Here is a 12,844-nt window from a genome sequence, read left to right on the forward strand (position 1 = left end):
GCTCCACGAAGAGTGTCGCCAAGCCAATTAAACTTTTTGACTTTGATGGAGAGTCGTTCAAGTTCCTGTTCCCCTCCGATAGACAGACAGAGAGACACACAGACAGACAATCTTTTGTAAAGTTTTGCGCTCTTTCGAGTCAATGGCAAAATTATGCACATCCCCCCCACCCCCGTTGTTGTCGATGAAAAGTTTTATTGACTAAGCCCCCACCCGCCCTATCTGCTGGTAATCCCTTGTCCTTGTCCTTGGGCTTGTGCTCAACGCAACGTGCGGAAATTAACTTAATTGATTTCTGTGTCCGTACATGACCAGGCACACACATCGCTCTCTCCTGTGCTCTCTCCTGTGCTCTGTGCTCTGTGCTGTGCTGTCCTTTCCTGTCCTGTGCCAAGTCCTGGCAAAGTTTGCCGCCTGCTACAAAACTTCGCAGGCATCTTCATCGTCAACTGCTTGCTTGTTCATCAATTCCAACGCTCACTGGGTGGCTTCATTAGGCATGCACATGAGTGGGCACAGGCCCAGGCCCAGACCCAGACCCAGTCACTGGCTCTGGCTCTCCATCCCTGACTGCACATAGCAAAATTCTATGCTAAATAAACCACAGAGCTAGTTACAAAAGTTTTGCTGCTTGATTTGGCTTCGTTTCTGATTTTGGCTATGGCCACACACTCGCTCGCCAGGAAATCGTTCATTTCCTCGGGGCTCCAGCCCCCAAAGCCCCCAAAACCACCGCTGGCTGTTGTGTTTGGCTAATCCTCTAGTCGTATCTTTTGGGGCGGGCTAGAGCTCTCTCTCTCTCCCGCTCTGCCGCTCTGTCTTTTTGACTTCTCAGTGAGCCAATTAACGTCTTAATTGAATTGCAATGGCAAAACCAAATTAGAAACTTCCTGCCGAAACAGGCAATTGTAATTTTATTGGCCTGGCCCCAACTACATAGCTGTATGTGATGTGCATTATTATGGGGCCAGGGCAGTTTTTGCATGCCATAAATAATTTTCCCTTTTTTTTTTTTTCGTCGCGTTTGGCGCACGCAGAGGAAATGGTGAAATTGAAAAATGCACACGATATTTATGGCCTGGCTGGTTACGTAGCACTTAGTGGATGGATGGCAGCGAGCTTGAAATTTATTCTGGAATATTGTATATTAAAAGTTGAGCTGAGGGCTTGATTTATATTCGTATGCTTCGGGGTTATTTTTATTATTATCTAGAAAATTGTAGAACCCAAATGAGGAATATTATACACAGCAAAAAGATCGCCCATTATGTTTATATTATACCCATATGAGACATTCCACCCCCCCACCAAATTGGGCAATTCCTCGACTGAGACATCGCCAAGCTAATGCGTAGATTTATTTTTTTTCTACCCGAATAACTTTAGCTCTAAAAACAGCTCGAATCTGTACCCGAACTCAACTCAACTATTCCATTTGCTTTTAGGGGCCACCCTTAAAAATTTAATGCTTGTTCCATAAAAAGAGGTAAGTAAGCTAGGCCCCACCCGCTTTGGTCGTTTACGTTATATGAATTGTTAATACTATTTTTTTATGCACCAATTTTTGCGGATCAGCAGCAACGGCAGCAGCGGCAGCAGAAAATGCGGTAACAACGGCAGCTTAATGCATAATAACATGCCACGTGCAACATCGCATTAAAATGCCAATCAAAGTGGTTGGAACCCATCAGCACTTCATCAGGATATATGTATGGACAAATATTCTGGCTGGTTCTGGGATGTTTAATCAAACAGGAAACCCAGTGGCCCAAGTGATGTTTTTTCATTTCCATGATGTTGTCATTCATCAGCTTTAGCAATTATTCAACTGTCCATTTGCATTTTGGCTGGATATTCGTTTTGTGTGTTGTCAACCTTCTTTTTTTTTTTTTGATATTCAAAGGCAACATGCGGAAAATTACGCGACAGAAAAAGTGGGCGAAAAAAACGTGGAGGAGTAGCGCCATAAGGGGAAATGCAACTCAAACAATATAAACTATTAAAGGCGCTGGGGCAAAGGCGGAGAAGGAGATTCAGGAAGCCAGACGAAGTAAATGCTGGCGTAGGGCACTCGTATCCGTAACAATATATCCATCACATAATGTTACGCTCCCTGATTTCATTTATTAGAGCTGAAAGTGCTGCATGTACAACTGGGGACAGTCAGAGACAGTCCTCCACTCCCTATGCAGGGCTAGCCTCAGCCTTCATCCCCCTACTGTCCCTACGCTGTCTTCACTGTGTGGCCATGTGGCGTATACGCGAATTTCTTTTTATCTTTTTGTCTGTATACCCTGGCAAAGGGTCCATCCATACGGTATTTGCAGTGCAGAGAATGAGAGATAAAATCTACAAATTAGAAGATTCAATTTATTTTATATGACTGCCAAATTTGATCAAAAACGAATGACAGAATGGCTGCAAGAGTATCTTAAGCTTCGGCTAGCAATCTTCGCTATGCTTTTTGGTTCTGGTCTTCCTCTTTTTTTGGTTTTAGCTTCTCTTCGTTTTTTTTTCTTTGGTGTAAGCCAACAATTTCCCAGGAGCCAAGGCAAAGGCAGGACTGACATTAAATTTGGGGAGCAATGTCTGTCAAAAAAAAGTGAAGCGCTGCACTTTGTTAGAGGGAGAACGAGGACGATGACGACGTGGAGAAGCCATTCTGTTGTGTGGTCCGGGTCCGGGTTGGATGACCCCGCAAGGAGTGTGTGGATACATAATGGAGCGAGGTTGTAGTGGGAGCAGTTCTCTGGCTAATGACGACACCATTGCAGGCGTTGGATATTGTGACATAATGGCATGGATGCCCGCTTTGATGTGGCTACCATATTCACACGAATTTAAGCAGAGAATGCTTTTAGGACAACAGCGAAGAGGATAATAATAATAAATATAATGCATAGAGCCAACAAAAATATTCCCATTAAAGAGAAACCATAACTAAATCCGTTTTTAGCTTGGGCCAGTATGCAGCATGGAAACGGCTTTATGCTCGTAAATAACACATGTTGTGGCAGCAATAAATAAATATTCAGATACTCGCATTTAATACCTTTTTGTAACATATTAAATATTAATAATCGCCTGGAAATCATACGGCCATTGTGAAGATGTGGCACTAGATGAGGCATATTGGGATCGAGTGCGCAGACAACTCTCTCTCTCTCATCAGCTCTCAACACGGCACAGACGTGTGCGGTTTTTTTTAATGCCCATAAATATATTTCAATTAAAATAAAAACTCTTAATCGCTTCACCATACAAATAACAATAACCAAAAATTTAAGCACAGAAAAGTTTTAACACACACTGGGAAACGGTCGCAAACACACAGATACGGGGATACGGGGATACCGGAGTCGTAAATGCATTTTACGATTATATTTAAAGCTTTTTTGCTTTTGTTTGAGTGCATCATCATCGTCAGGAGTGGCAACAGCAGCATCAGTGGAGCAGCAGCAGTAGAGCAGCATCAGCAGCTGTATGAAAAACTAACAGCTATTTTTTTGTGCCACCGTGAGCGCATAATTTTTATTGCCACATGAATTTTCAGCTTATAAATTGCCAACATGCAATAATAACATTTAATGCCAGACCGGCGATGCCGGAGCTGGAGCTGGAGCGGGAATAGATCAAGTGCCATGTAGGTGCCAATTGAAGTGCGTTGCTCAATCAGGGCACAGCGTTGGCTGTTCAATCTACGAGTGTCCATCCGTGTGTCCAGCTCTTGGGTCATTCGAGTGGTTTAGCATCTATTGGCCGGGTCACAATGCGGGGAATTCCCCATTCTGTACACGCAATTCTGTTGACTCAACGGAAAAAAAAAACTGGACACAACAAAAACAAAAGAAAAAAAAAAAAGAGAAAAGGAAACACCAAAAACACCGAGAACACCGAGAAACAGAACAAAAAAAAACCAAGGAAAAAAACTCAAGTGAACTCCTCGTGACGTGCAGAATTGGCGAAAAATATATGTGCACATAACTACCTTGGATCGAGGACTGAATGAAGTTGCACTGCCGTTGGACTGGCCAGCAACTTGAGCTGACTGTGAGCTGTGAGACCAAAGCGTGCCACGAAAAAAGTGACAAAGCTGAAAAAGCAATTTGCTGCCGGCCATAATACTCAGGCCAGGCAGTCAGAGCAGTCAGAGAAGCAGTCGTCAGGGCTACTGAGGCGTGCCCAATCCAGGCTGAGATGCGACTGTTGTTTCCTTGTGCCTTGTGTCGGAACGGAAGCCAACACGTGTTCAATATGAGCAATTAAACACTGTCACCAAAAGTTACACACAGACAGATCTCCAGTCGGTATTTGGGTCGGCTGGTCCCCCAGGGGCTTTTGCATACACACGTATGTGATAGCATGGGCTTTTAATGGCCTCCGTCTGCCCATAAACCATAAATTTCAACCAAACAATTCGTATTAAATTCGCATTTCAACGCGTTGCCGATAGATTAACTGAGCGGTCTACATGGTGGATCGCCTGGACCTCCTTGGTGCTTATTGTTTAATGGACTGCGACTCAGTCGATTGTTTTGTTTTGTTTTTTGTCATCCGCCTGGCCAAGTGGCGAGTCCCAAGTGTCGAGTGGCGATGGTCTCAACGAATGCCGATTTTCCTGCAAAAACAAAGCGCCGTGTTTTCTATTCCTGGCAGTGATTTTGTTTATTGGCCATAACTCTTTACCGCAATGACTTTTGGCGTGGTGGGGGTGGCGTCGGCGGCGTGACAGCGGTGTGTCTTCCGCCTGGTGGTGTGTCTACAATGAGGGATGATGTAGGCAGAGCCACACAGCATGTGGGCCATTTAACTCTTTGAATGTACTTTGGGGTGGGGGGGTCAAGTGGGGTTAGAGGTCTTAAGCCTCAGCCCGGCAGATTGTTTCTATTGGGAGTGGCGTTGGGACATGTTCCACAAGGATTTCCTATGAATTATGTTCACATAAAAGTCTCTTAAAGCGATGTGAAATTTATGTAGAATTTAATCAGAGGAGTGCAAAGTTATGTGAAATATTTTTCAATAATGGATCATCATTTTTAGGCGCCCTTCTTGGCAGATTTTCTCGTTTATCCTAAACAAATGAATTCCTTGCTTTAATGAATAATTTCTTTGGGGGAAAATCAATCATTCGACTTAAACGATGAGTGAATGGGCTACGGTGTGGAGTGCTCAGGAGTCGATCTGCTGCTGTCCAACTCACACTTCTCTCCCCTTTTGTGTGTTACCCAGCATCAATCTTTTTCAAAGTGTTGTCATTGATATATTCGTTGCTCAACCATCTAACACTCCACTTGAGCTTGTAAGGACTTTGTTTGTTTTATGTATGCCCATGTCCTGTGCGTGTTGCATGGCTATCTCTGTATCTCTGTCTCTCTGTGTCTGTGTATCTGCGCCTGTTCCTGTAGCGCCTGTAGCGCCTGTAGCTGTAGCAAGAGGATATGTATCTGCCCATCTGGTTGTCCATTGTGATGAGCTTTGTCACGATTTATTCGTGTATTTCTTGTGTATTTCTTGTAGCCCAAGTTCATTGTTTGCTGCACGCATTAAATGACTAACGCAGTTATATTTCCCTATGCCCATGGATCACCCCACTCCGCTACGCTACGCCACAGTGCCACCCATCAACCTGAGCCGCTCTCATGTGTGCGACATAAATAAATCTGAAGTAAATTTTTTGCAGTATGTCTCGCTCGGAAATGCCTCGTAAATCTAGCTCCCCCGGCCATGGGTCAACAGCGACAGCCGCCTGTAATATTCTACTCGACCATTTCTGTTTTTTTTTTTTTTTATTTTGGACACAGATTTGTTGCAACGCGCAGGATACAAATTTGCCATGGCAGGCGAGGGCGGAAGCACTTAGCGCCGCATGTTGACAGCCCTCACTTGAGCTGATAAGCGCCGCTAGCAGCTGAACTTTCACCTCAGGCAAGAGCGGAAGCAGCAGCAGCAGCAGCGACAGCACCAGCAGCGACAGCGGCAGAATAATATTGCTCATACGCCGCATTGTACAAATAGATGTGAGAGAGAGCCGACAATAAATCAAACGTACAAACAATGCGTGGGCGCCCCCAAAGCCATTGACACTTCAGTGCCACTTCCCACTTCCCGCTTCCATTTCCCCAACTCTTACTGTCTGCGGTTCTCTGGATTCACTTACCATATGCGCCTGGGCACACTCATCTATGTAATGCGTGGTGATTATCACGGTTGTGTGACCATTCCTTGTAATGTCCACCAAATGATCCCAGATGCTGTAATAAACGAGATGAAGAGGCGTAAATGAAAGAGTTAATCAGCTGTCATTGGGAACGGGTACGAGTCGAGTGGCACACGATGCCGTAAAAGCAGTATGGCCTCCACTTATAACTCACCTCTGTCGCAGCACCGGATCCACGCCCACAGTGGGCTCGTCGAGAATGAGCAGCTCCGGCTCATGGAGTAGGGCCACAGCCAGACTCACGCGTCGCTGCTGGCCGCCACTCAAATTCTTGACAAATTTCGAGCCATTTGGCAAATTGAGCAATTTGAGCAGGAATTCGGTGCGATCCTCGATGTCGCCCAGCTGCATGGCCGAGATAATGCCAAAGTACTTTAAGGTCTCACGCATTGTGAACTCGCCGTAAAGGGCTATCTCCTGCAATAAAAACGAAATCGGAATACGGATATTATATATTTTGTGCACCTGCACAAGCACCACAAGCACTGCACAAGCGTCCCTGACTCCCTGACTCCCTGCCCCCATGCACAAGCGAAGTGAAAAACTGTTGCCTACTTTCCAGTGCTGCTTGTTTATGACTCCTCTGTGCCCAATGGCACATGGGAGGGGAGTGGAGCGGGAGGGCCACAGTCAGAGTTGGGTCAGAGTTGAGGTATTCTTATGGATTGTGAAAATTAAAAGTTTTGTACTCCCCCTGTGTGGGTGTCTGTGTGTGCGGCATTTAAAACTTTGCTGGGTGCATGTTTTCTTTTGTGCTTTCAGCATTTTATTGCGTTTATTTAATTTAGTCGAATGGGGCATGAGGCAATAAAAAGCGCATGAAAAATTCAACAACTACCAGAGAGCACCAGAGGCAGTCAGGCAGTCAGGCAGCCAGCCAGCCGGACAGCACAGAGACTGAGGTCAACTCACCTGTGGCATATAGCCAATTCTGGGTCCTGGCACACCGGAACCACGCGATCCCGGCTGTCCGCCGAGCACCCAAATCTCACCAGAATTGAGACGACGCCGTCCAACAATGCAGCTGAGCAGAGTCGTCTTGCCGCATCCAGAGGCACCCAAAAGACCATAGCTGCAATGGCATTGATGGCAAATATTATATGGTTAGTGGAGCTTAAAATTGTTTATTTCTAAATTATTTAAATAAATATAAATAATATCATTTGGCAAAACCAAGCCTCAAGTAACCAAATCTAGTTTAAATTTAAATATTTGTGAACTTAACCTTACAGGGTTTAAATATTCATCGATGTGCAGTCGATGGAAAATTTTTTTAAATGGGAAAACATTTATTAAATAAAAATATTTATATATATATATATAATTTGAAAAACTAGCTCTTTAAGAGGGACCCTTCTGTATGTGCTCTGCCCAAATGCAAATTGCACCTGAATGTGGCACTGCAGCACTGCTACGCGCGCAGTGTGGCTCCTCCATTTAAATTTGTGCCCTATAAAGGCGAATGCAAGGCGGCTGTAGGCCAAAGTCAGGTAGTCGGTGGGGAGTCTGCCAGTCTGCCACGCTGCCAGTTGGGCGGACAAATATTTTAAGCACTCGCATACCCACTGGACTCAGAGCTGCAGCTGCAGTCTGCACTTACACAAAGGCACTCGCTCTCAAAAACGCACACAGATACTGGGCAGAGAGTTACGTACGTACAACGTACAAGGATGAAAGCATCAGGTGAAAAATCAACTGTGAATAGTTTTGCAAAAATATTCAGGCGCAAAAAGTTTCATTGCTCTGTGCGCTCTGTGTTCTCCGAGACCCATGGCCACACCACCCCCTCGAACCACACACCCAGTCCCAACCCCCATAGCTTCAGGTTCAGGTTGGTGCGGTATGTGCGCCGCTTATCTCATGAGTCTATGTGTGTGTTATCTGTCTGTGTGTGTGTGTCTGTGTGTGTCTAGTGGAGCTGTTGCAAAATATATTTAGGGAATGTTTAGCACAGCTTAGCGCGCCAGTCAGCCTGCTCCTTCTCCACTGCCATCCTTTCAGAACACTGAAAGAAATTAACTAACATATTTAATTACAATGCAAAATGGAATTTATACCATTTATAAATTGAAGATTGTACGGATATAACACATAAGATCCATGGGCTATAGTTGCAGGCTTCTAAAGTTAATTTTTCTTTTTTTTTTTGCAGTGCTGCTGCACCGACAAGAACCTGCCCCCAAGCTGGCGTATTTTTTATTACGTGCGCAGCGCGCGAGTTTAGAAAATTGTTGGTCTGGCAGTTGGCCGAGAGCAGATGCGGGGGATGCCTCTCCAGGGGGCGGTGCTGCAGGAGGGTCGCGGTTAGAGGTCGGTTAAGGTAGCTGCGGCTAAGAGTGTCTCTGTGTGTGTGTATTTAGTCATGAATAACATGCAGGTCGATGTGACTGCACTCACTATTGGTATGCGTGTGAGTGTGAGTGTGGGTGTGTGGGCGCACCAAAGGGAGGCGAAAAAGAGCCACACTTGTTTAAGCCAAAGCAAAAGCCAAAGGGGTAAATAAAAGCACAGCTCTGCTCTGGCCAGCTTAAGGACACCCGAGAGTTGCCCAGTGGATGGTGTATGGTGCATGGTGGGTGGGGTAGGGGGGCATCACCCGCAGCGGCTGGAACAATGAGGCCAGATATGATTAAACTCTGCTAAAGCAGAAGAGCAGTGATAAAAACTATCTAAAAGCTGATAATTTGTTGGCTTTTATAAAGCGTTTTCAACTCAAACAAACTCGAGCTGTGTGCGATTAAAATATATATTTGCTTTAATTAAATGTATTAAATTTCACACAAAACAAAATAAAACAAATAAAGAATTAGTTGAAATAAATTGAAAATATTATTTATAGCATTGGATTGTATTTACACTATTTAAATCGTTCTAACACCGAACATTGCCCACATATAAATATATTTTCAGCAAAGAAAAATAGTATATATTCCAAAAAAAATACACTTAATTACTCAATGGGTATTTTGACTGTGCGAGCAATTAATTTATTTGATATTAGATATGCAGTTGGGAGATTATAAATAAATAGATAAATGGTTACATAATTTAAATGCAATATTAAATCAGTGCAGGATATCTTCCACTGCGACATCCTTATACAGTCCACACCCAATTGAGTATTCATTCCCTGTTTTATTTCAGTTTTCCTGCTGGAAATTTCCTTGCATTTAGCGGCTGCATTTGCATGCAATTGCATTTTGCATATCGCATTGCATAAATCCAATGCCGTAAAGCGTTAAATGGCCGAGTGTCGTGTTAGAAACGGGCCAAAGCCGTAAAACTTTGCAGTGCGGCTAAGGCAGCCGGGCTGCAAAGCATTCCAAGTCACAAATTACCCAACATAGTACCAACAATATACCTGCGGTGTGCGCATATTTTAGTTCCCTCGTAGCACCCACCCCAGTGCTGCCCTGCCCTGTTTTTTTTTATTCTGTATTTTGTACAACCCACAGGAAAAAACAATGCAAACAATAAGCAACGATGCAGACGTTGACGCTGACGACCCAAGTTGAGGTTGATTTTTTAACCCATTAACCTTTTTTTTTTGCTGCATTCACTCAGCGCTTGATGCATTCCGCGACTCATTTTCTGGCTGGGAGCAGGCCGTGATTGATGATTTGTGTGAGTCAAATGGCTTCTGACATGCGGACTGCAACTGCAACTGCGACTGCAGTGAAATATGCGCTAATTAATTGTCATTTGCACTATCAGAGTCGCGAATCCCGAGGATCATTAAGTTCATATTTGATTTTAAAATTAAAATTTTTCCGCTATCCAGCCGTGTCTGTGTATGTGTCCCTGTGGTCGAGGTGTCATTGGGTAATTAAATTTAATGTTTGCTTATTTCTGCCATGATATATTGACGATTACGGGGCGCTGTGCCCGGACCGTGCACACTCTTTGCACAAACTTTGCACTTGACTTTAACAATTAGTTTGTTTCCCGCACTCTCTGCCCACCCCCCTCCCCCCCACGCAGCTATTAGCCACCGATGGAGTGAAGTAGTGGTTCTAGCTGTTGCTAAGCAGCGCGTCACAGGCAATTACAGGGGCGGTAATGCGTATTTAATTAACAAGCTTACTTAGTAGTTTTCTATGGAAAATTTAGCTCATTGTTTGGCCGAAAGCGGCCAACTCCGTATACGCTCCACCCCCCCTCTCTCCACCCCTGTAGCAGCTGGCAGAAGCTGGGAAACTTACTGACATTTAGACACTCAACGAGTCGTTGCCGCCTCCTGCAGTCTCCTGCCTATTTGCCTGTCCAATTAAACGGTAAACTTTTCTTATGGCCATTCAATTCCCACACCGAACTGTTCAGCTGCTTAGTAGTTTGCCCCAGCCCCGAACAATGCTGCTGCTGCCATCCGAAGGATGCTCGAAATGTGCAAGTAAAGTTTAGCTATGAGAGAGAGATCTCCAGATCTTACAGGCATGGCAATGAATCCTTTGTGTGTTATGGGCTCGAGGCTAATTGAATTGTCATCGATTAATTGAGCCTTCGACTGTGATAGGACGCTCTTAAATTCATGTGAAACATCTCGTGACGCAGAGCCGTGTGTCGAAGGCAATAACTTCCAGTTGCCGGGGAACAAACAGAACTCAGTCAACATTTCATTTCATTATTTCCTTCTCCGGCCCATCACACACTTCTGCCCTATGGCAGGTCCAAATACTCTCAGCTGTAAGTGTGTGTGTGTGTGCACTTGTAGCAGCTGTGTGTAATGACCATCCGATTGTTAACCTCTCTCTCTCTCTCTCTCTCTCGTTCGTCAAAAAACAATGGCACAACATGGCGTATGCTTGATTTTTTCAATTAGATACAGACGTACGCATTACGCATACACAATGTGAGCAGCACACAGAGCAGAGAAGAGCAGAGTGCGCAATCAAACTCATAAACTTCAGACGGGTCTCGGGTTTGGGTTTGGCTTTGGCTCCGGCTTTGGGTTCGTTTCTGGTCTCTGGGAATGTATGCTAATAATTAAAATTTGCCTGGGACCAAAGATAAGTCCCAAAGACAAAACAGACGCAAAAGGCACACACAGAGAGAATGAAAAGTTATGAACTAAAGTTTTGGAGCGACTGCCACTGGTCCACTTACACTCCACTAACACTGCAGTGTCGCTCCCCCTCCCCCCCCTGCTATAGCTCCTATGTACGTGCCAGCTACAACATAGCAGCACTTGACCCAAGCAGTTGCAACAGTCATAACAATGACTGGCTGGCTGGCTGACTGGCTGGCTGGCTGCTACTCACCCCGCCACAGCAGCTGTCCATTTTAATTTTCCAGCTTGTGTAAATAATTTAAACAATTTCATGTCCTGTCCAACAGGAATGCGAGTTGAAAGGGGAGCACAGCAGCAGCAGCAGGAGCAGGAGCAGGAAATGTTCGGTTATTATTTGTTGCCTCGCCGTTTGCCGTTCGCCGCTCGACCCGACCTTCGCATATAACTTGCGGTTGTAGAGTCTCAGTGCTCTTCTTTTTTTTTGGTATACTCTCAACCAAATATTTTTGCTAGCCAGCCAAGTTAACCCGAGTCTTGTGGGTTGAAAAATATTCCCAGCCCTGCCCTGCCCTGCCATGCTGGCATGGAAAAACAAATGCAAACAATAACATGTTGTCCTGCCTCTCCTGATCTTCTCCGGCAGAGAGCAGAGATTGCCACGGCCCGCTCCTTTCCTGCTCCTGCTCCTGCAGCTCCTTGGCTTCGTTTGTTTCTATTTTCGAAGAAGACCTTTCACCCTTGTGGATGCATTCATGTTCAGTCATTTTTGTTGGCCTGCCTTTCTGTTTGTTTGTCTGGCAGCGTGTCTGTTGCATATCAGTGTCCATTGGAGCTCTCTCCCAGCATATCCTTGCCTCCCTGTAATCTAAACAATTTACCCCCTTGTGGCATTTCCTCTGCCACGTGTACGAGCACTCATATGTATGTATTCCAATATTTAGTTTCTCTTTCGCTTGCCGAATAGAATAGGTTTTTGTTTCTGCTTTTTTTTTTGTATGTTAATCAACTTTTCCTGTTGAGGCAACAATTGCTTATTAAATGGCAAAAATCAAACCAAGTTTCTTGGCCACTGGCCTGGCACTATCTGCCTGCTTGGTTTATGGAACTTTGGTCAAATATTTGACATCAGTGCTCGACTGGGTGCTCGACAGAATTTCAAACATTTTTGTGCGGTACATTTCTCTATTTGCTTCGTTAACCGCACATGCAGACCCACCGCAGTTGATATACAAAACACACCCAAAAAAAGAATACAGGCGAATGTATATTTTCTGCGACTGAATGTTTGCGAAAAACTTTGTTTGCCGTCTGTCGCCGTCGTCGTTGTCGTTGCCGTGGCCGGCCATAATGCTAAACTTTCTTGCGCTTGATTCCATTTTTTTTGTTCGACTGCTCGTACGTTTTTGCTCTTTTTTGTCAAATACAGACCAAACCAATTACAAAATTCACAACCACAGACGCAGAACAAACAAAAGTGGGCCATGGACATGGTCAGTGGCGAGCCCTGAGAAGGGGAGGCAGGGGGCCCACAGAAACAAAGTTTAGCTTGCAAACAATTGCAATTTATTAAGCCAAGAGCCAGGCGAAGCGCAAACAATGTCCGTGTCCGAGTCTGTGTC

General features: G+C 44.8%; 1 protein-coding gene across 1 annotated transcript in view; it reads right to left on the minus strand.

Annotated features, from left to right (window-relative positions):
* Positions 1–12,844, minus strand: part of LOC111065849 (ABC transporter G family member 20) — a 47,581-nt gene that overhangs the window by 6,395 nt on the left and 28,342 nt on the right. The window contains exons 3-5 of the mRNA XM_022354281.2: positions 7,130–7,289; positions 6,372–6,634; positions 6,158–6,251 (exon numbers count right to left, since the gene is read on the minus strand). Coding sequence (XP_022209973.1) covers positions 6,158–6,251; positions 6,372–6,634; positions 7,130–7,289 — 517 coding nt within the window. The remainder of the gene's footprint in view (positions 1–6,157; positions 6,252–6,371; positions 6,635–7,129; positions 7,290–12,844) is intronic.

The sequence above is a fragment of the Drosophila obscura genome, unplaced genomic scaffold (genome assembly GCF_018151105.1).
Source record: "Drosophila obscura isolate BZ-5 IFL unplaced genomic scaffold, ASM1815110v1 contig_4, whole genome shotgun sequence".
In the NCBI taxonomy this organism is placed as follows: Eukaryota; Metazoa; Arthropoda; class Insecta; order Diptera; family Drosophilidae; genus Drosophila; species Drosophila obscura.